General features: G+C 53.3%; 8 protein-coding genes across 8 annotated transcripts; 3 read left to right on the top strand and 5 right to left on the bottom strand.

Moving 5' to 3' along the window:
- Positions 1-66: 66 nt before the first annotated feature.
- On the top strand, positions 67-1662 carry COCSUDRAFT_67565 (hypothetical protein). The gene is made up of 4 exons (XM_005644773.1): positions 67-536; positions 646-722; positions 833-1025; positions 1202-1662. The coding sequence occupies exons 1-4, from the start codon at positions 315-317 to the stop codon at positions 1280-1282; spliced, it is 573 nt and encodes a 190-aa protein (XP_005644830.1). The 5' UTR covers positions 67-314; the 3' UTR covers positions 1283-1662.
- A 131-nt stretch (positions 1663-1793) lies between these two features.
- Positions 1794-3381, bottom strand: COCSUDRAFT_30848 (LexA/Signal peptidase). Its single transcript, XM_005644772.1, has 5 exons — positions 3068-3381; positions 2885-2978; positions 2663-2790; positions 2446-2556; positions 1794-2352 (listed from the first exon to the last, which is right to left on the bottom strand). Exons 1-5 carry the CDS (start codon positions 3212-3214, stop codon positions 2278-2280), a joined length of 555 nt encoding a protein of 184 aa, XP_005644829.1. The 5' UTR covers positions 3215-3381; the 3' UTR covers positions 1794-2277.
- An 865-nt stretch (positions 3382-4246) lies between these two features.
- On the bottom strand, positions 4247-5075 carry COCSUDRAFT_34092 (hypothetical protein). Its single transcript, XM_005644771.1, has 2 exons — positions 4983-5075; positions 4247-4878 (listed from the first exon to the last, which is right to left on the bottom strand). The coding sequence occupies exon 2, from the start codon at positions 4623-4625 to the stop codon at positions 4434-4436; it is 192 nt and encodes a 63-aa protein (XP_005644828.1). The 5' UTR covers positions 4626-4878; positions 4983-5075; the 3' UTR covers positions 4247-4433.
- Positions 4944-6035, top strand: COCSUDRAFT_83552 (hypothetical protein; the record flags this gene model as incomplete). Its single annotated transcript, XM_005644839.1, has 4 exons — positions 4944-4957; positions 5023-5116; positions 5294-5452; positions 5790-6035. 4 exons carry the CDS (start codon positions 4944-4946, stop codon positions 6033-6035), a joined length of 513 nt encoding a protein of 170 aa, XP_005644896.1.
- A 324-nt stretch (positions 6036-6359) lies between these two features.
- COCSUDRAFT_30844 (Nucleotidylyl transferase) lies at positions 6360-8776 on the top strand. Its single transcript, XM_005644770.1, has 6 exons — positions 6360-7011; positions 7093-7349; positions 7489-7700; positions 7894-8034; positions 8189-8324; positions 8454-8776. The coding sequence occupies exons 1-6, from the start codon at positions 6891-6893 to the stop codon at positions 8529-8531; spliced, it is 945 nt and encodes a 314-aa protein (XP_005644827.1). The 5' UTR covers positions 6360-6890; the 3' UTR covers positions 8532-8776.
- Positions 8777-9057: 281 nt separating this feature from the next.
- COCSUDRAFT_9677 (UPF0041-domain-containing protein) lies at positions 9058-9686 on the bottom strand (the record flags this gene model as incomplete). Its single annotated transcript, XM_005644769.1, has 3 exons — positions 9058-9200; positions 9312-9366; positions 9594-9686. Coding segments are annotated over 3 exons (291 nt in total), but the record flags the coding sequence as incomplete, so codon positions are not given.
- An 834-nt stretch (positions 9687-10520) lies between these two features.
- On the bottom strand, positions 10521-14670 carry COCSUDRAFT_18867 (hypothetical protein; the record flags this gene model as incomplete). The annotated part of the gene is made up of 10 exons (XM_005644768.1): positions 10521-10710; positions 10834-10989; positions 11213-11395; positions 11628-11785; positions 12005-12218; positions 12461-12661; positions 12890-12979; positions 13186-13409; positions 13707-13904; positions 14428-14670. 10 exons carry the CDS (start codon positions 14668-14670, stop codon positions 10521-10523), a joined length of 1857 nt encoding a protein of 618 aa, XP_005644825.1.
- Positions 14653-18397, bottom strand: COCSUDRAFT_25469 (acetyl-CoA synthetase-like protein). Its single transcript, XM_005644767.1, has 10 exons — positions 18166-18397; positions 17966-18043; positions 17699-17834; positions 17304-17573; positions 16976-17109; positions 16548-16685; positions 16104-16335; positions 15708-15823; positions 15332-15511; positions 14653-15189 (listed from the first exon to the last, which is right to left on the bottom strand). The coding sequence occupies exons 1-10, from the start codon at positions 18352-18354 to the stop codon at positions 15010-15012; spliced, it is 1653 nt and encodes a 550-aa protein (XP_005644824.1). The 5' UTR covers positions 18355-18397; the 3' UTR covers positions 14653-15009.
- Positions 18398-18502: the final 105 nt, after the last annotated feature.

Raw genomic sequence — 18502 nt, 5'->3', positions numbered from 1 at the left:
TGTTTGCCTTCTCATTTCCTATAAAGCAACTGTTTCTAAGGCATCATATTATTTATCTGAAGTGTTGGCTGATCGCCATTGTACGATTCAATAAACAACTTTTGTTGACACGCTGTGACGTGATCAGTGTCGGCCTATAGATTGTGAGGTCGTTGTTTCCCTGCCATAGCTTCACTTCATCCAACTCTCACTTTATTCAGAAAGGTGCAGCGAAAGTTTGATATTGCTGAAGACTTTCAGGATTGCTTCTGTTAGGCAGCCCAAGTTTCCAGGATCTAGCTTTCCTACTCAGAACGTTTTGTCCATACAGTACAATGGCAGAGACAGCAGTGCATTTCATGAAACAGCGCAAAGCTGCACTCAGTGCGCACATGGACTCCGTGCAGAATGCCATCGACGATCTCACTGGAGCCCACAAACTCACAGATGCCGAGGCAGAGTGTCTGGTCCAACTGGCAGGGGAGCAAGCAATCAAGCTGCTCAAGTCCCAATTGGAAGCCTGGGAATCCCTTCTTCGCAAAGACAAGGATTTTGCGGTGAGACTAGGCCACCTGCACAAAGTACGATTGTCACTTCTTGTTCCAGGCTTTTGCCATATTATATATGCCTCTTACAGGGCTGAAACAATACGTGCATGCCCTCCAGGACACTCAGGAAAGTGAGACGTTGACGTCAACGCCTCAGATCTCTGATGAGGCACGTCGCAGCAACGCAAGGTCCAAGTAAGTACATCTTGTGGACCTGCAAATATTTCCCATTCTACATGCAGAAGGGGTGGAACACAAACTCAGGGGAACACAAAACTGTTTCACTTGCGCATTGCTGTCGACAGGCTTGCTGCGATGGGTGGTCAACCGGTGCTAGGAGGGGCCTTCCTTTTGCCAGAAGGGGAGCTGCTGCAGCGCCGCCAGCAGCTAGCTTCCACCAGCAGTCCGGCTGCACAGGAGATGGCTCGCCTGCGTGCCACCTCCCTGGACAGCCGCATGGCCCCTGCACCATCCCCTATGCAGAGCCCTCCCTGGCTGGTGCGCGCTACGTCTCTAACTCTGAAGCAATGTGTTTTGACAGCGGGCGCAGTCAGCAAGCTTGGCCAATATTTCCTCCCTGCCACCTGAAATGCTAGCGACTTACTGCCCCAGAAGGAGGGCACTTGCGCCGCAGGGCCACACCTTGGCTCTGAATGCTGATGTGTACTTTGCAGATGCGCAAGGAGCAACGAACTGGCCAAGCTTCACCATCTCCTCCCATGGGCATGTCAGAGGACATTGCTGTGTCTTCTTAGGATCTGGAGCTGGCAATATGACCCCGGGCTTAGGAGTACGCTGAGGGATGGATCTGAAATAATCTGGATTAGTTTCTTATAATGCATTGAAATAAGCATGTTATAGCTGCTGCTGAAAAGCAGTTCAGAGATTTGTATGCGGAATTCTTTGCAGCAGGCAGGCATTAACATGCCTGATTGCTAGGATTTTACTGTTAGTATAACGGGTGCGGGCCCTGGCTGGCGGGGGCCGTTAAAACTACTGAGCACGGTTGATGGGGTCTTGCTTGGATCTGGCGATTCCATCGAGGGGTAGGACACGTGGCAGCCTGTGCCATGCACCTTGTCTGCACCTTGTACGCACCTTGCCTCTGGCAGGAAAAGTGTGTAATAATAATAACAAAAAAATGCCTGATGCTGGTAGACGCTCTGGAGGACTGGTTTGTCTCCGCATATGCCGTGAAGCACCGTTTTATGTCAACACGCCCTTGGGCGCACTAGGGAAGCTTATATGCATGGACAGCTTCCGTTTCAACAAATTGCCTGTTACCATAAGCTTTGCAATGGCCATTTGAATAGGATGGTTGCTTTTATGACTGCATTTCCTTGCAAAAACTGTTTTAAAACTTCCTCCGTCACTCATGCAAAAGAAATATTGCCTTTTTTTCCCCGGCAAGACTGCCCCAACTGAAAGTCCTGAAGCAAAGCGAAACTAGTGGTAAATCAGCATTTCGTTCCAAGGATGTTCCAAGTTTATTTCTTCCGCTGTCCTTTCCAGGCTGGCAACAGCACTGATCAGCAACTGCTCATGAGCAAGCTGTAGCTCTGACATGCGCAAGGATTTGCTGCTGCTGTGTCTTACTATACACATGCTTGTTCCCGGCCCGGTCCGGGACATGGTCCCGACCTGAATATAGGCCTGACAACCAGCTGCACTGCAAAATCTTGACTGGTTGATCAACTCCACCTTTCTCACATCTGCTAGCAAGCGGTCTTTGACAAAGCTTTAAATTCAATTAGCGACTGCTCTGATACCCAAATGGCTCTGGCACGTAGCTCCGTATCAAACCTACTTCATGCGGCGGCCAGACCTGCACGCACAGAACGATCACCATCTTTAAGTTTGCTGCTGCCTTTGCAATGCAACAGCAGCTTGCCGTGGCTGACGAGAACGCTCTGCTTACCTTCAAGAATGCACGGCCTTTGATCAGAGCATAAGGCACCGGTCCATAATGCCTCGAGTCGGTGGAGTTCAGCGTATTGTCCCCTTGCAACCAGACATGGCCGCGCGGCACCTGTGCAAGAGCCCATCCTTGAGCTAACTCTGTTCTCTTATTTAAAATGGCCATTGCCTTGCAGCCAGGGCAATTGGCAGGTGAAGAGGTGCAAGCAGACACTAACCTTGACCATGCGGCCTTCCCCAAGGTGTGTGCTTGGGGCCACACGTACTTCGTCCCCTTCAAGCCCCAGCACTCGCTTGCAGACTATCTGCTTTGGATTCTGTAGACTCCTTGCTAGAACTACATCTCCTGAAGCACAGCTTCTGGTCAGTTTATGCAATTTGGTATGCTATGCTATTTGGAACTGTGATTGTCATGAACAGGGCCATGCAGATAATCATACCCACACGGACGTGTCCAAAGGTGGTCGTGATGTGCTCCAGCAACAGGACATCTCCTCTAGTGTTGAAGGTGGGCAACATGCTGGGTCCCATGCACTGAGAACAGAAGACCATCATTTTTCCTTGATGACACCAAAGCATGCAGTGCACATTGAAAATTTTGAGATCATTTTGTCTTCGCTCACCACTGATAATTCGATGCAATATTCACGTACAAAGTAAACGAAGCCTGCAGCCTGTATCAAGGTCTTGCCCTTGTCTGCGAGGTCTGCCAGCAACACACTGAGCTTGTATTTTTGCCAGACCTGACCCTTAGTGAACCAGTGGGTCATCAGGACCCCTGCAAGCGTTCAGAAAACTAAACAAAATGAAATTTCCGTCACCATCTCATATATATGTACGACGTGTCAGACTTCGGGCAGGTATGAACGCATGAAATCAAGGTTAGAGGTGAACAATTCTCAAACGATAGGCAGATCATGTGTACTGTGTGTGTTCCAGGTCTGGTGTGGCCTTGAGAAAGCAATTGTGCATGCATCAAGCATGCATGTGCATGCAAGTGCCAGCACATGGTGATCAAGGACCTCCTGTGGCTGGCTTCTGTGTGTTGTTCCACTGCAATTTAAGAGCACACTCTATGTTATCTGGTTTGTGAAGAGTATTGAGTAGCTTGTGGTGGAAGTAGCTTCTTGTAGCTTGTAGCTTCTCTCTAGATGCTGATGCAATGGGAAGAGGTGAGACGCAGCAGCAAGTCGAGCGTAGAGCGAAGAAGATATCAGAGGATATGTGCGCCAGCTACTACACCGCGTCACTGAAATGTAAGGATCCTGCATTCAAGGGCGCACGCTTGACTCCAACAGTTCTATTCAGCTGGCGTCCCACGTCATGAAGCTGTTTGGTTTGTAGGCCTGGAGAAGAACGGATACGATAAGTCTAAATGTCAGCAACAATTCGATGAATACGTAGATTGCAAAAAAAGAGAGGTCGGTCTTATTGATCAATGGTCTTTTGCACACCTGGCTGCACACCCTATCACAGGTTCCCTGCCAGATCTTATCAAGCGTGCACTTTCTCAAGTCTGATCTGGATGCATGCAGTCAGACAGCAGATTACAGCGAAGGATAGAGAAGCAAGAACAGAGGCGCAAGTGAAGACCTAGCTGCAATGCTTCCACTGATGGGCCGAAGGCGGGCTCTGTGCAGCTTGGCATCTCAGCTGTCTGAAGGAACGTTTCCAAGGGAGGTCCTCGGGCGCTCAGCGGATCACGAAGCTGCTACTCCTGTGGCAGTGCTAGTCGATAAATTGCAGCATGCTGCCCGGACAGTGCATGTCCTTGTGGGGCCGGCAGTGCAGAGTCATGGGAAGTGCCTGGCGGCAGAACAGATGCAGCCCTTGCAGCAAGGCCAGAAGTATAAGCCAGCTCAGCCAAAGCACAGTCAGGCTCCAGTATCGGTAACACTGCCATCCATCAGCCGGCGCAGTGCGCTACTGCATGTGAACGGGTCGCCTGTGCAACTCAGCGCCATTCGTTTGGCACACAGCTCCGCAAGCTCAGACACAAGACCACAACCAGGTCCACATCGCAGCCCTCAAGATAGCCGTCCCTTCCACCGGAGTGATCCTCATGCTCACAGGCCCCCCAGTGGACCCATTGGCCCGGTGCGGCACAGCAGCAATGACGGCAGCAGTGACCTTGACTGGCAGAGCACAAGGCAGGAGCCAGCCGGCAGCCCTGACAGGCATCTTTACGACAGCGCCGCTGCCTGGGGCCTAGGTCCAAGTCCGGGCCAGCCAGAGAGTGGGCAGGACAATCAGCGAGGCAGTCAGCAGAACCGGGTCCAGCGCAGCAATCTAGGCAGAGCCGGCCCCCAGAGCATGCAAGGGAATGGCTCGGAGGCACGGACACCGCCAACCGGATACCAGCGCTCAAGCCCACCCAACCAGCGCTCTGACTGGTGGCAGCCGCCCCCACCTCAGCAGGCTCGCAGCTCACCAGGTGCGAGCCCCTTGCCATCATGCCTGCTCTCTCCTAGATACTCCCTTTTAAAGGTTGCCGTGTTTATGAAATCAACACTGTGGCTGACAAGGTGTTTACTGCAGGTCCGCCCTTGCAGAGGGCGCCGTTGCAGCCGCTCAACAGGGATCCCTTTCCTGCACCGCCGCCGCCGCCCACTGTACCGTTGCTGCCGGACGAAACAGAGATCCGGCTGGTCCGCGAGGACAAGTCCCACGAGGTGTGTGCAACGCAGCAAGCTACAACCTCACATTCAACTTGTATTGCTGCTGCAATTTTCTGGGTCCAAATGTGCCTCAAGACACTCCAAAGTTGTTTGTATGGTCCAAAGGGAGGGATGATCCCAATGCACTGCCAAGCTGCAGGCGTGCATGAAGTGCATGTCTGGTGCGCGCAGGTGTTGACATACAGGAGGGCTGTGAGGGAGGCGCAGAGGGCGGGGCTGGATCTGATCGGTGTGGCGCTGACGGCGCAGCCGCCGGTGTTCCGGCTGGGCAACGCTGACAAGGCGGCCCACGCGGCGCGCCAGCGCGAGAAGGATCTGCGCCGCAAGGAGGTGGAGACGCGCAGGAAGCACACCGTCAAAGAAGTGGGCTCCTGCCCTGATCCCCCTGTGCCATCGCCTATGCATGCATGTTTGCTCCCTTGTGGTCGCGTTGAGAAATTTTGAAAGCGGACGTGTGCTTCCATGCTAACAGGACTACGTTTCTGCTCCTGGGCCTGGGAGGAGTTTGTGTTCTGTTGATGCACCCTGTTATACCTGCAGAGAGCCCTTCCTCCAATCATTGGCGCTCGCTCTGTCCTCGTGTCAGCATTGTATCTTAGCTTCTTTCAATGGCATTGGCAGAGTGGGTGGCAGCAGGGTTTATAGACTAGAGGTGGTGGGTGTGCAGGTGCGCATAGGGCCCACAGTGGCAGAGCACGATCTGCAGGTGAAGCTGAAGCAGGCGCGGGGGTTTGTGGAAAAGAACCACCGCGTCAAGCTGTTTGTGCCGTACCGTATGCAGCAGAGGCAGGATGCATTTGTCATGCTTGGTCGGCTGCGCGAGCTGGGCAGCGAGTTTGCAGCCGTTGCCAACCCTGCTGAAAACGAGCGGCTCGCTCGCAACACCTTTGCTATCTTCTTGTCACCCAAGTAGGCCTTGCGCCATGATTTTCTTTTGCTGATGCTTTTGAGCCAAAATAGCCTGCCATTTCGGCTTAAATTCCTGCTGCCGTTGCCTCTGGGCATTGGACCTGGGTGGCATTTCGTCATGTAGCTTTCAGTACTACCAGTATGCTTGTTGAGCAATACTCACTATTGTTCCTGATGCTGGCAAAGTGAGAGGAGGACACTCTGCTGTAGCAGCTGGTGCTCGTGAATGCTACTGGGAGCCTGCCGGGGACTTTTTTTGAATGGACACCTGATCAGATCATGATCATGATATTCTTTATTGGCCGAGCGGCCCTGTTTTCGCTTTGATTATCTATATGGTTAAGTAAGCCTATTGCTCATCTATAATCATGATCATGATATTTTAGACCCAAGTCACGCCGCACAGATCACTTTTGGGCTTGAATTTGAGCGATATTGATTATTCAATTACGGTCACCGGTATAGCTATACCGGTGACCGTACTAGTTGCACTATAGTGCAACTAGTTCTTGCGGTTGAACTCACCTCAGGTTAAGGCTAGCTCAAGATTGCGCATTAATGCGTATGCGTATGGGTCAGTGACATGGCACATGCATCTTGACCTGATCATGTGAGATTCAATCCCTACATCCGTTCTTAATTCTTAGTTCAAGTTTTCTGGAGATGGACTGTGGAAGCTGTAGGAAGCTGCGCTAACGAGGGGACCCTGAGCGTTCAGCCTCTTTCATCCTTCCATCATATTACTTCCCATCCAAGCTAATCGAAGTCGGAATCGGAACTGTGTTACAAAAATTTTTCAGTGAGCTCGAATTGATATTATCCATTTTTTTGGGCGAGTGCCTACTTCAATGCGACAGCAATGTTTCCAGCATTGCGACGTGTTTCAGCAGCAACCTTAGCTGGGTTCTCATGTTATCATCTCTGTCTATCGCCAGCATATTACAGCGCGGCAGATACCTCATGCGAAGGAGCTGTGCCAGGTAAAGCTGCCGTTGGCACTGTCCAGGGAAGATGTGTTACAATGCATTTTTCGCATCTACAGATTCTTGAATGTTGTACAGGCAAAGTCCTTCAGGGGCTTGCTTCGCCTTCTGAGCCTTCTTGGTTGGCATGGGGACGGAGCCTCCTTGGAGTGTCTCAGACTAGTTCCCTGGAAGTCCCCACAGTGCTGCCCACCGACAAGCTTACTTGCAAGAGAAGGAATCATCAGCCTGGCACCACGTACAAGCCAGTAGTACTGCTTTCCTGTGGCAGTTTCAACCCTCCTACCTACGCTCACCTGCGCATGTTCGAGCTCGCTGCTCAGGAGCTCACAAAGGTGCCGCAGGCCCGATTTCAAAGGCACCTGATTAATGCCGTCATCAGAAGTGGCGGGCCACCCATTGATGCTGGTATCAGCCTGCACCTTCTGAAGCAGAGCATGCAAGTGGCAATAAGGTCTGTGATGTGCATTGCAGGCAGGGTACGATGTGCTGGGCGGCTATATGTCCCCTGTACACGATGCATACAGCAAGAAGGGGCTCGCGCCAGCTGAGCACCGCGTGGCGATGTGTGAGCTTGCAGCGGGTGCATCTCCCTTGATCATGGTTGACTCCTGGGAAGCAGCCCAGAAGCAGTACCAGTACAGCCTGCATGTCCTGCAGCACCTGGAGCGAGCAGTCAATGATGCGTGCTCCCCCAGCTCAGGTGCAGTTCCTCATAGCCAGACAGATGCAAGCCATGACTTGCGTGCTACCTGCAGTGATTGTATTCAATGCAAGAATCATGATGGGGAGAAGCAGACACCATACTGTGCTGGGAGCAGGGCGCAGCACGGAGAGGGAGGAAGTTGCATCGACGGCTGACAGGCCAGATGCTGAAAGTCTAGATGCAAGGCACACGAGGGTGCGCAGCATGCTGCTGTGCGGAGCAGACATGGTTGAGAGCCTGACAGTGCCAGGCGTGTGGCGACCTGAGCACGTCAGACACATCCTGCAAGACCACGGTCTTGTCTGTATAGGCAGGTGTGTGATGTGTCTGAAATGCTGCTGCTGTAAGTCAGCATGCTCTGTGCTTGTCATACAACATCGTGATTTCTCGGCGCTGCAAGTTAGCTTGCTTTGTGTGTGTGTGGGAGAGCTTTTGTTCACGCGAACATTGCTGCCTTGGGGAGCGCAGGATACACTCGGATGTGAGGCGGCTCATGGAGGGTTCTGGCAGTGTTCTCCATGAATTCGCGCACAATATAGTACTGGTGGAGGATCCCATAGTCAATGAGATCAGCTCCACAAAGATCCGCTCTGAGATGTGCCAGGTGTGTCCCCTATTCTTAATTATCCTTAGAAATCAAATAGGAATGCCAGAGATACCGGAGCGATGTATCATTCTGTGGTTTCTCTTTACTCAACTGATTGGAAGAGCGACTGTGTCATGGTGTGTGCAGGGACACACTGTTCGCTATTTACTGCCCGACGCAGTTGTTGATTACATCCAGAAGAATGAACTGTATTGTTCTATGTGATCGCAAGCTGCATGGCCTTTCTCATGTTGCAGCCATGCTTTCTCTGTCCTGCAAGCCAGAAAATCTTCTGGTGGTCGCGAGAAATCGGGACACCTTATAAGCTCAATCAAGTGCCACAGCGTCAATTGCTCCTTTGTTTAGGAAACTACCGTAGCTAGTAAATGTGCCACCTTGTGAATCAATTGTAAGATGTTTGCTGCGCCTACAGTGCTACGGCCCACTGTGACATGTAAGAGTTAGAACTGATGAGATTGCTTCGCACTAGTGTACAAAGGCCTGATCAACGAGACCAGGCCTTTCACTTGGTAACTCTCAGACCTTCATGTCGCCACACCCTGCATCACAAAAGCAAAGATGCCTCAGTGCATGCTTAAGACACATACTCAGCCGCAACATTATCTCCAGGAAGCACAGTTCCCACCAGTGCTTTTGGATAAATTCCCTGTTCAGCTTTTCCCAATAGCAGAGGCAGGCATGGACAGTCACGGCTGCTCCATCTCACCTGTGCCTCTGCTGCTTCTTTTGGCTGGGCTGATGACCAGTCGTACCACCTCCTTAGCTGATTGAGCTGCACGGTCTCATTGGCAGCGTGGCAAGCCATGAGAAGGTAATTCCGAGGATTGATAGCCCAGGCAAAGCGCATGAACAGAGCGCTATACACGCACATCACTGCACAGCACACGTTTGTGAGCAGTTCTTAGTTCTGACATGCTACAATGAGCTCTCATACAGACTTGGGCAGGACAACTAATTTGCTTCACATCAAGGCCTGAAACCCACCTCCTGTCATGTTGGGGGATATGACCGATGGTGACTTCTGGGAGTCAGAGAGACCCTGTAGATATAAGCATATCATTAACGTGTTCTCATTCGACGAAAGCCAGATACAAATTTTCCAGATCACAATATAAATGCCTGGCGTTTTCGAGGGTTTCAGGCATGCTGGATCGACACACGGACTAAAAGAGAAGTGCTGAATTTCTTTAGAGCAACGGATGCTATATATACAAGTGAAACCTTTCCTCTGGGATGCTGATGGCCTGGTGAAACTATGATACTCACCGCAAGGACAAACCCCCAGTTGGCGACAGGACCCCAGAAGTGGGTGGTCTTTGGGCCTGTGGGAGAGTTTATGAAGGCCTTTGCAGCGGGAAGCAATCCCGTTACCTCCTTCGCAGCCATGCCTGGATAGTACTGTTTCTCTTGATACCGGTTAAATGCAGCTGCAACGTTCGAAAGGCTGCTGTTAACAGATCGAACTCCGCAGCACGACAGTGCTATCGAAAGAATAGATGGTGGACGATATGAAAAGATCGAGCAGGTCTTCTGAAGTCAAGTGGGATTCAACCTAGCCAGAGCACGTGTGCTGCACCCTGCATGCACGGGGCAGCATGCTGTTCGAGAGTCACCCTATCCTGGAAGCTCCAGACGTTGATTGCCTGCATGCTTATATTAGTCCACTAGGCGGCATTGTCAGCTTTAAAGGTGAGTGCACCTAAAATTGTACTCTCACCGCTTGTGCATGCGCATGACGGTGTACCCACTGGGAGGCTGGTCACTGTAATCACTGGTGGCCTCTCCGAGTCACTGCAGCAGTGATTAATTGGTCACCTATGGTAGGCTCAGCTGTCTCGAACTATTACATGTGTCCTGCCGTGTATCATGTGCGCTTGATCACACAAAGTTTTGGCCTGGCCTGGACCATGGTCTGGGGTCCAGACTCTGGACTCCATGGATGAAGTTTCAGGGGAAAGTGCCCACACCGCTATGCCAATCATTCCAGGATAACTCATGCCGAGGTCATTGAACACGCTTGCATGGGCCGTTTCCTACCGCCGGCCACTTTAAACTTCCAAAACAAGAGAGGCCACATGCTGGAAACCTCAGCAGTCAGTCCGCACATGTCACAAAGGTAAGACCAACAGCTTGGGAATGCACTTTCTCAAAGCACAGCAAAACTGACTAGGCCAGAAGAGTCTGGGAAATGAGTCAGATGTTAGATTTTGGGGCATTGAAAGCATGCACATTCCCACTCTCCACACCAGCAAAAGGGTCCAGCGTCACATTGATCAGGGCGGGTCGCATGGCTGCAAAGGAGATACGGCATGCCGCGGCCAGCTGAGCAGAGCTGTTCACCAAAAACGCATCCCCACCAAACGCATCCATGATTGCATCATACCTGCACATGCATAATACCTTCGACAACAGCACTCATCACTCTGCATGCCTGTCTGCAGCTGCACAGAATTTCAAGCATGCAGCTGCAAGTGCAAGGTAGACCACTGCATAGAGAGGTGAGCACCTCGCATCTGGCACAAAGGCGGTCGGCACCGGGTCGGCCGCAAAACCGGCATCGGCAGCGCCCGAGGTGGCCGCTTGCTGCAGCGCGCTCGGCCGCCGGTCACCACCATAGATGCCGCCGTTGTTCAACACTATGACCACCACCGGCAACTTGTACCTGCGCATACAGGAGCAGTGTCAAGATCCGTTTTTGTATTATTGATGCACTTTGTCACACCTGCAAGGCAGCTCGTTCGCCCCCTTTTGCGCTCGCTCGATTTTTCGTTTTGCATGCCCTCTCGAAATTAATTACACTGACACCAAACAAACAAGCTGGATAGCAAGTTTAACACAGCAGTGGCCTATCAGATTGGGAGGTCCAAGAGCTCGAAGGGGCTGACCTGGCGATGGTTTCGCACTCCATGCCAGAGAAGCCAAAGGCCGAGTCGCCCTCGACAGCCACAACCAGCCGCCCCGGTCGCGTGGTGGCTGCTGCCACTGCATAGCCCAGGCCCACGCCCATCGTGCCCCATGTGGCTGCATCGAGCCGCAACCGTCCCTCCATCGCCGGCTCCAATATCACCCTGTAGCACCACAGGCAGCCCACTCCACACGCTCATCCTCACAATCCTGTTCATGGTGCGCCTTGACTTGCTCCTTGCTGCGCAGCATGCTTGAGGTTTTTTCTTCTGATCAAATGATCATGACCACCCCTCAACATGCAATCATTGACGATCATAGTATCACATTATGGTGCAAATGGTGACAGTGAAAAAGTGGCGATAATTTGTTCATTACTAGGGGTCAGGGCAGCACCGGGCGTTGTCCATGGTGTTGGCGCCCTCAGAAATGACGATGGGAGCAGGTGACACCGCCAGCAGCGCGTCCCGGATCACCCGCAGCGTTGTGCTGTAGTCCAGGGGGAACGCGTCCGCAGACAGCCGCGCCTCCAGCTTCAGCTTGGCCGCCCGCGCCTGCAATGTTTAAACTGCAGGAATCTGTGCAAGAGCAAATGTACATGCACCTGAAGCGCATGCCACGCCAGGAATGTCCACACCGGGGCTGCTGATTCCATATATCCATCGGCCATGGAATGACATGGCTGGTGCTTGCCATCTTGCCATCAGAAAACCAAGCACCAGCGTTCAGCAAAGAGTATGTATGCTGCATGCATGGTGGCACTCCGTCCTTACCTTGCTGCCGAGCTGGTCTTGCCAGGCCTGGGTGCGAGCGCTGTCCACGCCAGAAAGAGACCGTTCAAGCTGCTGCGCGACTGCGGCAGCGTCCCCGCGCAGAACCACCTCGGCCTTGTCTGCATCCCGCTGCGATGGCTCCACATCTACCAGGATGAAGCGCACCCCCGCCGCCCACTTTGGAGGGTCCCCAAAGTGGAGCTGCCAATTCAACCTACAGCCGCAAAAGATGGTCGATACAAGATCATCAAGGATAGAGGCTTCATGCTGGGCAAACACCCAGCTGCAAATTTCAAAACGTCCCTTGGGCTTGTCCTTGTCCAGCTGGTTCACCTCTAAGGTGGAGCTCACTCCCAGTTGCCCGTCCAAAATACCAGGGCTTAAAGAGTGATACAGTACATTGCAACAATAGCAGGTCACTTGCAGAGTAGCAGTAAACCTTTGAGAGTGAATCACCTGGCACCAAAGATGATGGCGACGTCTGCTTGGGCCAGTGCGAGGGAGCGAGCAGCGTTGGCGTTGCCGGGCGCATTGTCTGGGACCACCCCGCGGCCCATCGCGGTCGCCAAAAAGGGTAGCTGCGCAGCTGCCACGAAGCTGCGCAGCGCCGCGTCCGCCTGAGAGTACGCCGCGCCCTTGCCGATCACCACAAGCGGCCTGTGCACCCTTACTCAGCTAGCAAAATGCAGACCGCTGCCAACAGAACTGCACATTCAAATTTTCAGCAAATTCATGCAGACCACTGAGGGACACAGTAGAGGTCAAGGCAGTGTGTGTGTGTGTGTGTGTGTGTGTGTGTGTGTGTGTGTGTGTGTGTGTGTGTGTGTGTGTGTGTGTGTGTGTGTGTGTGTGTGTGTGTGTGTGTGTGTGTGTGTGTGTGCACACCTCTGTGCTTGTTGCAGGAGCCTGACCGCGCGCTGCACATCACGCTCTGCTGCACATGGCCGGTCAGCCAATGAGCTCGCTACTGGTTGGCTGGTAGCATCAGGAACCTGCACCAATTACAGCCAACATCATCTTCCACACTTGCCGGTGGATGCGTAGAGGCATGCAACAGGTAGCTGCACGGCATGGGAGTGTATGCAGGTGCAGCCGCCGCCTGTGCCAGTGCTGCCTGTGCCAAATTTGGCTGCAAAAGTACACCTGTGTGAAGCTGCTGTAGAAGCTGCCAAGTCTAATACTCAGAGAGGCTGCTCACCTCAGAGGGGCCGGCGAGAGCCATGAGGACGTCGGAGGGAATGTCCACGTAGACGGCGCCGGGGCGGCCGGTGATGGCCGCCTTGATGGCAGCGGAGATGAGGGGCGCGATGTCGCGGACACAGCGCGCTCGGCCAGCGTATTTGGTGAAGCGCTGCACCGCCGCCACCTGGTCCAGCTCCTGAAACGCCCCCTTGCCCACCTCACCCTGCGCAACCCCATACAGCTCTTCACAAAGCGTGTAGTGAGTTATGTGAAATAGCCTCAGGGAGGCAGATCAGATGCCCCAGCCGTGTCCGCCAGCGCCCACCAATGGCTGAGCAGGAGGACAACCGCTGCAGCGCTAGCCTTGACACCCTGAGTTCAACGCCACAAAACAAAGCTGCAAACATCATGGTTGGAGAAGAACTGGACTCGAAAAGTGCTTGTCCTCACAGGCAAAGAATGCACCTGCAGATGCTGGGCTGGTGAAGGGAAAGGGAAGGGGCAGAGGAGAGGGGGGCACCTGCTCAGCGGAGCCGGAGATCATGAGCATGGGCCAAGTGTTGACTTGGGCGTGTGAGAGCCCAGCTATGCCGTGCACCGCGCCGGGCCCCGACACAGTCAGCAACACGCCCGGCACACCCGTCAGGAAGCCGGCCGCCGCCGCCGCGTAGCCGGCCGCCTGCTCGTTCCTGAATCCCACAAAACGGATGCCAGCCGCCTGTGACGCAGAACCCAGTCAACACCCAAGCTCGGCAGACCACGTCCACAGCATTGGAGCAAGGCCCTAACGAATTTTGTTGAATATTCTGGCACCGCGCATAGCGATGCTCCTCTCTGCCGCAACGCCGCCAGAGAGTTCCTCTGCTTCAACCACTGCCTGGTCAGATTCCCCGTGCATAAGCATCAAGGAGTCTTAACCAAGGAGACCAATGGTTGGTGCAGGTAACGTCCTGGCCGACATAGCGGCTCAAGAAAGCGTTCCCATACGCGGTGGCAGGGGAGCTACCACTTCAGTGTGCCACAAGCCCAAAGGCAAATTCCCTGCCAAGGCCACAGCTGCACAGATCCGCTCCGTCACCTGACCAGATCTCAATTGCTGCCCTGCTGTTTCCGCAGTGTCTCATGGAAATGCTCTCATGGAAATGCTCCGAAGTGGCAACCCCTCGCATGCAGCAGTGCTTCTTAAACAGGAATCAAGAAACTAGCAGGAGTTGAAGTCGATTGAAACGTGGGAAGAGCACCTGCGCGGCTGAGGCCAGCTCGGTGACTGGGATGCCAATAACGCCGTACATGCAGCGGATGCCCAGTTGGGCCAGTGCGCGCGCAACCACCGTATAGCCATTCGCGGCCGCCTCTGCTGAGCCGCCGCTAATGCTGCTGCTGGCCCCTGTGGAGAAATTTACACTCGTTCCGATCTCCGTCAATCCCTTGAAGAATTCCTCTCCAAAATGAGGATCCCATGCATGGTGCTGACTGCAGATCATTACACCGACAGATTGATATCATACATACTCTCCTGCAAGCACGTTGCATGCATTGCCACGGCCTACTACTTCTACAATAAATTGCTGACAATCGCCGAACCACTGCACAAAGAGGTGCTGCGGCCCACTTGTCTGTCTACACATCTCGGAAAATTTTACTTCTTTTAGACCACTGTACATGACACTGTCAGGCCCTCGCTCAACTTCAACATTTTAAGGCAGTTTCTGCTCATGATGCCTCGGAATCTGATAGTTGTTCCTTTTTCCACCTCACGTGTTCCTCCCAGTCGCAACTCACGATCGGACAAATACTTCAAAGGCCAGCCCTCTCGCTCCCTTTCACAGCTTGGAGTGGAAGAGCGGCTTGCCTGAGGCGGTGTCCTTCCTCTCCACGCCGCCCTCAAGCTTGCCGCCCCCCTTGCCTCCTTTGCCAATGAAGTGGCCCACCATGTGGCGCCGCTGTATCTTGCCAGTGGCACCCTTCGGCAACTTGTCTGTGATGAAGATCTGCTCTGGCACCTGCATTGCAGCAAACTTGCTGACATCAGCACAATCATGATATTCAGGTGCTATCATTCTTCTTACTTCTATTTTCAGGGCACTGCTTCTCCTTTGCAGGTACTGCATGCAAAGCTCATAGGCTAGTTGGAATGAAGAATACCTTGAATTTGGCCAGCTTGGTTGCAGCAAATTTCCTGATGTCGGCAATGACTGCAGCCTCGTCGTCTGCAGGCTTTGACAGCACCACGCCGGCCGCCACAACCTCGCCATACTTCTCATCCGGTGCCCCAAAGGACACTGCCTCGTTCACCAGTGGGTGGCCCAGCAGCGCACTGTCAACCTGCACCGTGCATGCATGTCAGAGGTTTCAACAGGTGCACTTACGATTGCTCAGCTGTTTTAAATCTTAGGAGCTGAGCCTGGACGAATGGAGCCAGGCATTACTCCCACCAGTGGCAGCAAATCCTGGCTCAGGTATTGCAACCAAAAGGGACAGGCACTGCATGAAGGATGCAACGTCATTGACAGTGTCTGACCTCAAGAGGAGAGATCTTCTCTCCGCCCCTGTTGATGAGCTCCTTGAGGCGGCCGGTCAGTGTCAGGAAGCCATCCTCATCCAGGAAGCCCTGGTCGCCCGTGTGAAACCAGCCGCCTGCCCAACACATCACAAGCACGATCTCAATCATTTCCTTTTCTTTTTTCTTTTTTTCTTGTTCCTTAAAGTCAGAGCCTGCTGGTAGCACTCCTGCTCATCAAACAAGCACAGCTCAGACCGCTCCTCAAAGGAGCGGCCTCTTCAGCCTTTCTGCCTGTGCACAGACCTCCACTACTTGCTATATCCTGTCAAGCCTCTTGCCTTGAGTTTATAAGTCCAGGAATAGCTAGGCAGCAGCAGAGTGAACGCGATGCAAGGAGGAGTGTATTGGCCTCACCTGCGTAGGCCTCCTGGTTGGCATTGGGGTTGTTGATGTACCCCTTGGTCACATTGGGCCCCAGGATGCACACCTCCCCAATCTGTCCCACGGGCAGCTGCCGGTTTTGGTCATCCAGGATGGTCACTTGGACGCTGCCCTGCGCGCGGCCCACCGTGCCGGCCTTGTGGGGGCCGTTCTTGGGCAGCGGATTGGACGTCATCTGATGCGACGCCTCTGTCATTGCGTACGCCTGCGCAGCAGAGCTCGCAGTTCAATTCAATACTTTCCTGTATCTTTCTTTCTTCTGCAAGGTAGGTGACTGGCATACTTCAAAGCTGATGACTGTCAGCGTAGCGCTTCCCAACAGCAAGAGGCCACCTGCGCAACTCACACAATAAGTGGCAGCATCGCCTACTGGCTGGCCTCGGTGGAAAAGGGGGTTGAAATGGGGGAGGAATTGACCTCCAGGACTGGGACGTGGAAGGTGGCCTCCAGCTTGTGCAGGGTGGGGGCAGCGAGCGAGGAGGAGCAGCTGCGGATGAAGCGCAGCGGCGGAGGGCTGTTCGCTGGGTAGTCCTTCTCCGCCCTCGCGAGCAGAATCTGCCAGGCAACAATTCACATCGGAGTCACTCATTATTATTAATTTATACACGCTTTTCCTGCCAAGAGGCAAGGTGCATCTGCAGAAAAGCTGCAATTATGGGCTGCCAAAATCCTACCCCTTGATGGACGCACCAAATCCAAGAAAACCCAATCAACCATGGGCATGGTGCTCAGTATTTATACCGCCCCCCGCCAGCCGGGGCCCCGAGTCACTCACTAAGAGGCGCAAAGATCATGGGTGTGACAGGGATCTTCAAAAAATGCATTTGATAATCTGAGATGGGCACCTGGTGCATGGTGGGCACAGCCGTGTAGAAGGTTGCGCCAAATTCGATGGCGTCCCTCCAGAAGGTTCCCGCCGAAAATCTCCCTCCCACCGGCAGAATGATTGCCGACCCCGCCAAAAATGGCGCCAGCAGTCCTGTAGCAGCCATGACTTTCTGTCATCAATCGGAAGGGTGCATATGTCCTGCCTGCAAGAGATCTAAGCAGATCTCTGGCCTGCAACAGAGCTGAGCAGAAGCTGGTGGCACTTGCTCATCGACCACAGGCTACCAGCTTCTTTTCAGGCTCTATGGGCTTACAGCAAGCATACAGGCAAGCACAGCAGCGCACCTGCCATGAGGCCGTGCACATGGAACAGGGGCATGACGAGCAGAGAGCGGTCGCTGGGAGTCAGCTCGTAGGTGGCCACAATGTTGGCCAGGCTGGCTGCCAGGTTGGCATGCGTCAGCGGAACCCCCTTTGGCCGAGAGGTCGTCCCAGAAGTGTGCAGAAACAGCGCAACGTCATCGCCACGTGGGGGATCTTCCAATTCTGCCCTGGCGCCACGTGTGTCGAAAGACAGATCGCCTGATTTCCTTGTCAGAACGGTTGACAGACCACCTGCCAATAGAGGATCCACAGTCAGACGTGACAAGCTAAGCATACTCAGCTACTTGAGAAGCGAGGGAGAACATAGACTGCAGAAGCATATGGCACTGTAGGCTTGACAGGAAAGAAGAACTGACCGTCTGTCCAGGAAACAGAGACAGAAGCAACTGGGATGTTGCAGCTTGAGGCTGCACTCTCCGCCTCCTTGTTCCCCCTCACAGGAACCAACAGCAGCTTCGACGCAGCATCTTGCATGTAAAACTTGAATTCATCCTGCATCAGGCAGACTGAACAGAGTAGGCTGAAGTGCCCTACTGTCATGAGTGGTCATTGTAAATGCACGTGATGCGCAGCCTGTCCTGCTGTTGTGCCAGAACAATATTTCGGGGATAAATCTGGCGCACCGCTGTGTAGTTTGAGTTCAGGGGCGCTGCTACAGCACGCGCATAGGTGACTCCCAGAAAAGCAACCACAAAGTCGACCTGGAACAGTGAATGAAGATGGCAATGCTTACAATTCTTTGCGCAGCCTTTCACATGGTTGATCAAAGTTGCAGCATGTCTAATGCAATATGGGAACAGCACAAGTCTGGGATCTGCAGTACCGTGTTGGTGTCAGCGATGCTGACAGCATCCCCAGGGCGAATCCCACTCTTGCGTAGCTTGATTGCAACACCTATTACTTGCTTCCTGAGCTGGCTGCGGGTCAGTCGTGGTCCTCCACCAGCGCAGAAGATAGCCACGGCATCTGGATGTCCATGTAGAGTGTCCAACAGCGAAGTTGCACCCATCATCTGGATATGACTTGACAATCGTGGCCACAAAGAAATACTTCCAATGGTCATATGCTGTAGATCGCGAAGAGGAAAGCATCCTAAATTTCCTAGTACGGCACATGCAGGGCATATTGCTTGCACGTGCCATTCTTGCTCTAGTTGCTCT

The sequence above is a fragment of the Coccomyxa subellipsoidea genome (assembly GCF_000258705.1).
Source record: "Coccomyxa subellipsoidea C-169, whole genome shotgun sequence".
Taxonomy (NCBI): Eukaryota; Viridiplantae; Chlorophyta; class Trebouxiophyceae; family Coccomyxaceae; genus Coccomyxa; species Coccomyxa subellipsoidea.
This window is presented reverse-complemented; position numbering and strand designations above follow the sequence as displayed.

Coding starts and splice junctions, on each gene's coding strand:
- COCSUDRAFT_67565 (XM_005644773.1), top strand. CDS start 315: ATGGCAGAGACAGCAGTGCATTTCATGAAACAGCGCAAAGCTGCACTC. Junction 537..645: donor GCAAAGACAAGGATTTTGCG/GTGAGACTAGGC, acceptor CATGCCCTCCAG/GACACTCAGGAAAGTGAGAC. Junction 723..832: donor CGCAGCAACGCAAGGTCCAA/GTAAGTACATCT, acceptor TGCTGTCGACAG/GCTTGCTGCGATGGGTGGTC.
- COCSUDRAFT_30848 (XM_005644772.1), bottom strand. CDS start 3,214: ATGACCCACTGGTTCACTAAGGGTCAGGTCTGGCAAAAATACAAGCTC. Junction 2,979..3,067: donor ATTGCATCGAATTATCAGTG/GTGAGCGAAGAC, acceptor TTCTGTTCTCAG/TGCATGGGACCCAGCATGTT. Junction 2,791..2,884: donor CTTTGGACACGTCCGTGTGG/GTATGATTATCT, acceptor GCTGTGCTTCAG/GAGATGTAGTTCTAGCAAGG.
- COCSUDRAFT_34092 (XM_005644771.1), bottom strand. CDS start 4,625: ATGCCTGTCAGGGCTGCCGGCTGGCTCCTGCCTTGTGCTCTGCCAGTC.
- COCSUDRAFT_30844 (XM_005644770.1), top strand. CDS start 6,891: ATGTTTCCAGCATTGCGACGTGTTTCAGCAGCAACCTTAGCTGGGTTC. Junction 7,012..7,092: donor ATGCGAAGGAGCTGTGCCAG/GTAAAGCTGCCG, acceptor AATGTTGTACAG/GCAAAGTCCTTCAGGGGCTT. Junction 8,325..8,453: donor TCCGCTCTGAGATGTGCCAG/GTGTGTCCCCTA, acceptor TGGTGTGTGCAG/GGACACACTGTTCGCTATTT.
- COCSUDRAFT_25469 (XM_005644767.1), bottom strand. CDS start 18,354: ATGATGGGTGCAACTTCGCTGTTGGACACTCTACATGGACATCCAGAT. Junction 18,044..18,165: donor GCATCGCTGACACCAACACG/GTACTGCAGATC, acceptor TCACTGTTCCAG/GTCGACTTTGTGGTTGCTTT. Junction 17,110..17,303: donor TGTGCACGGCCTCATGGCAG/GTGCGCTGCTGT, acceptor TGGCTGCTACAG/GACTGCTGGCGCCATTTTTG.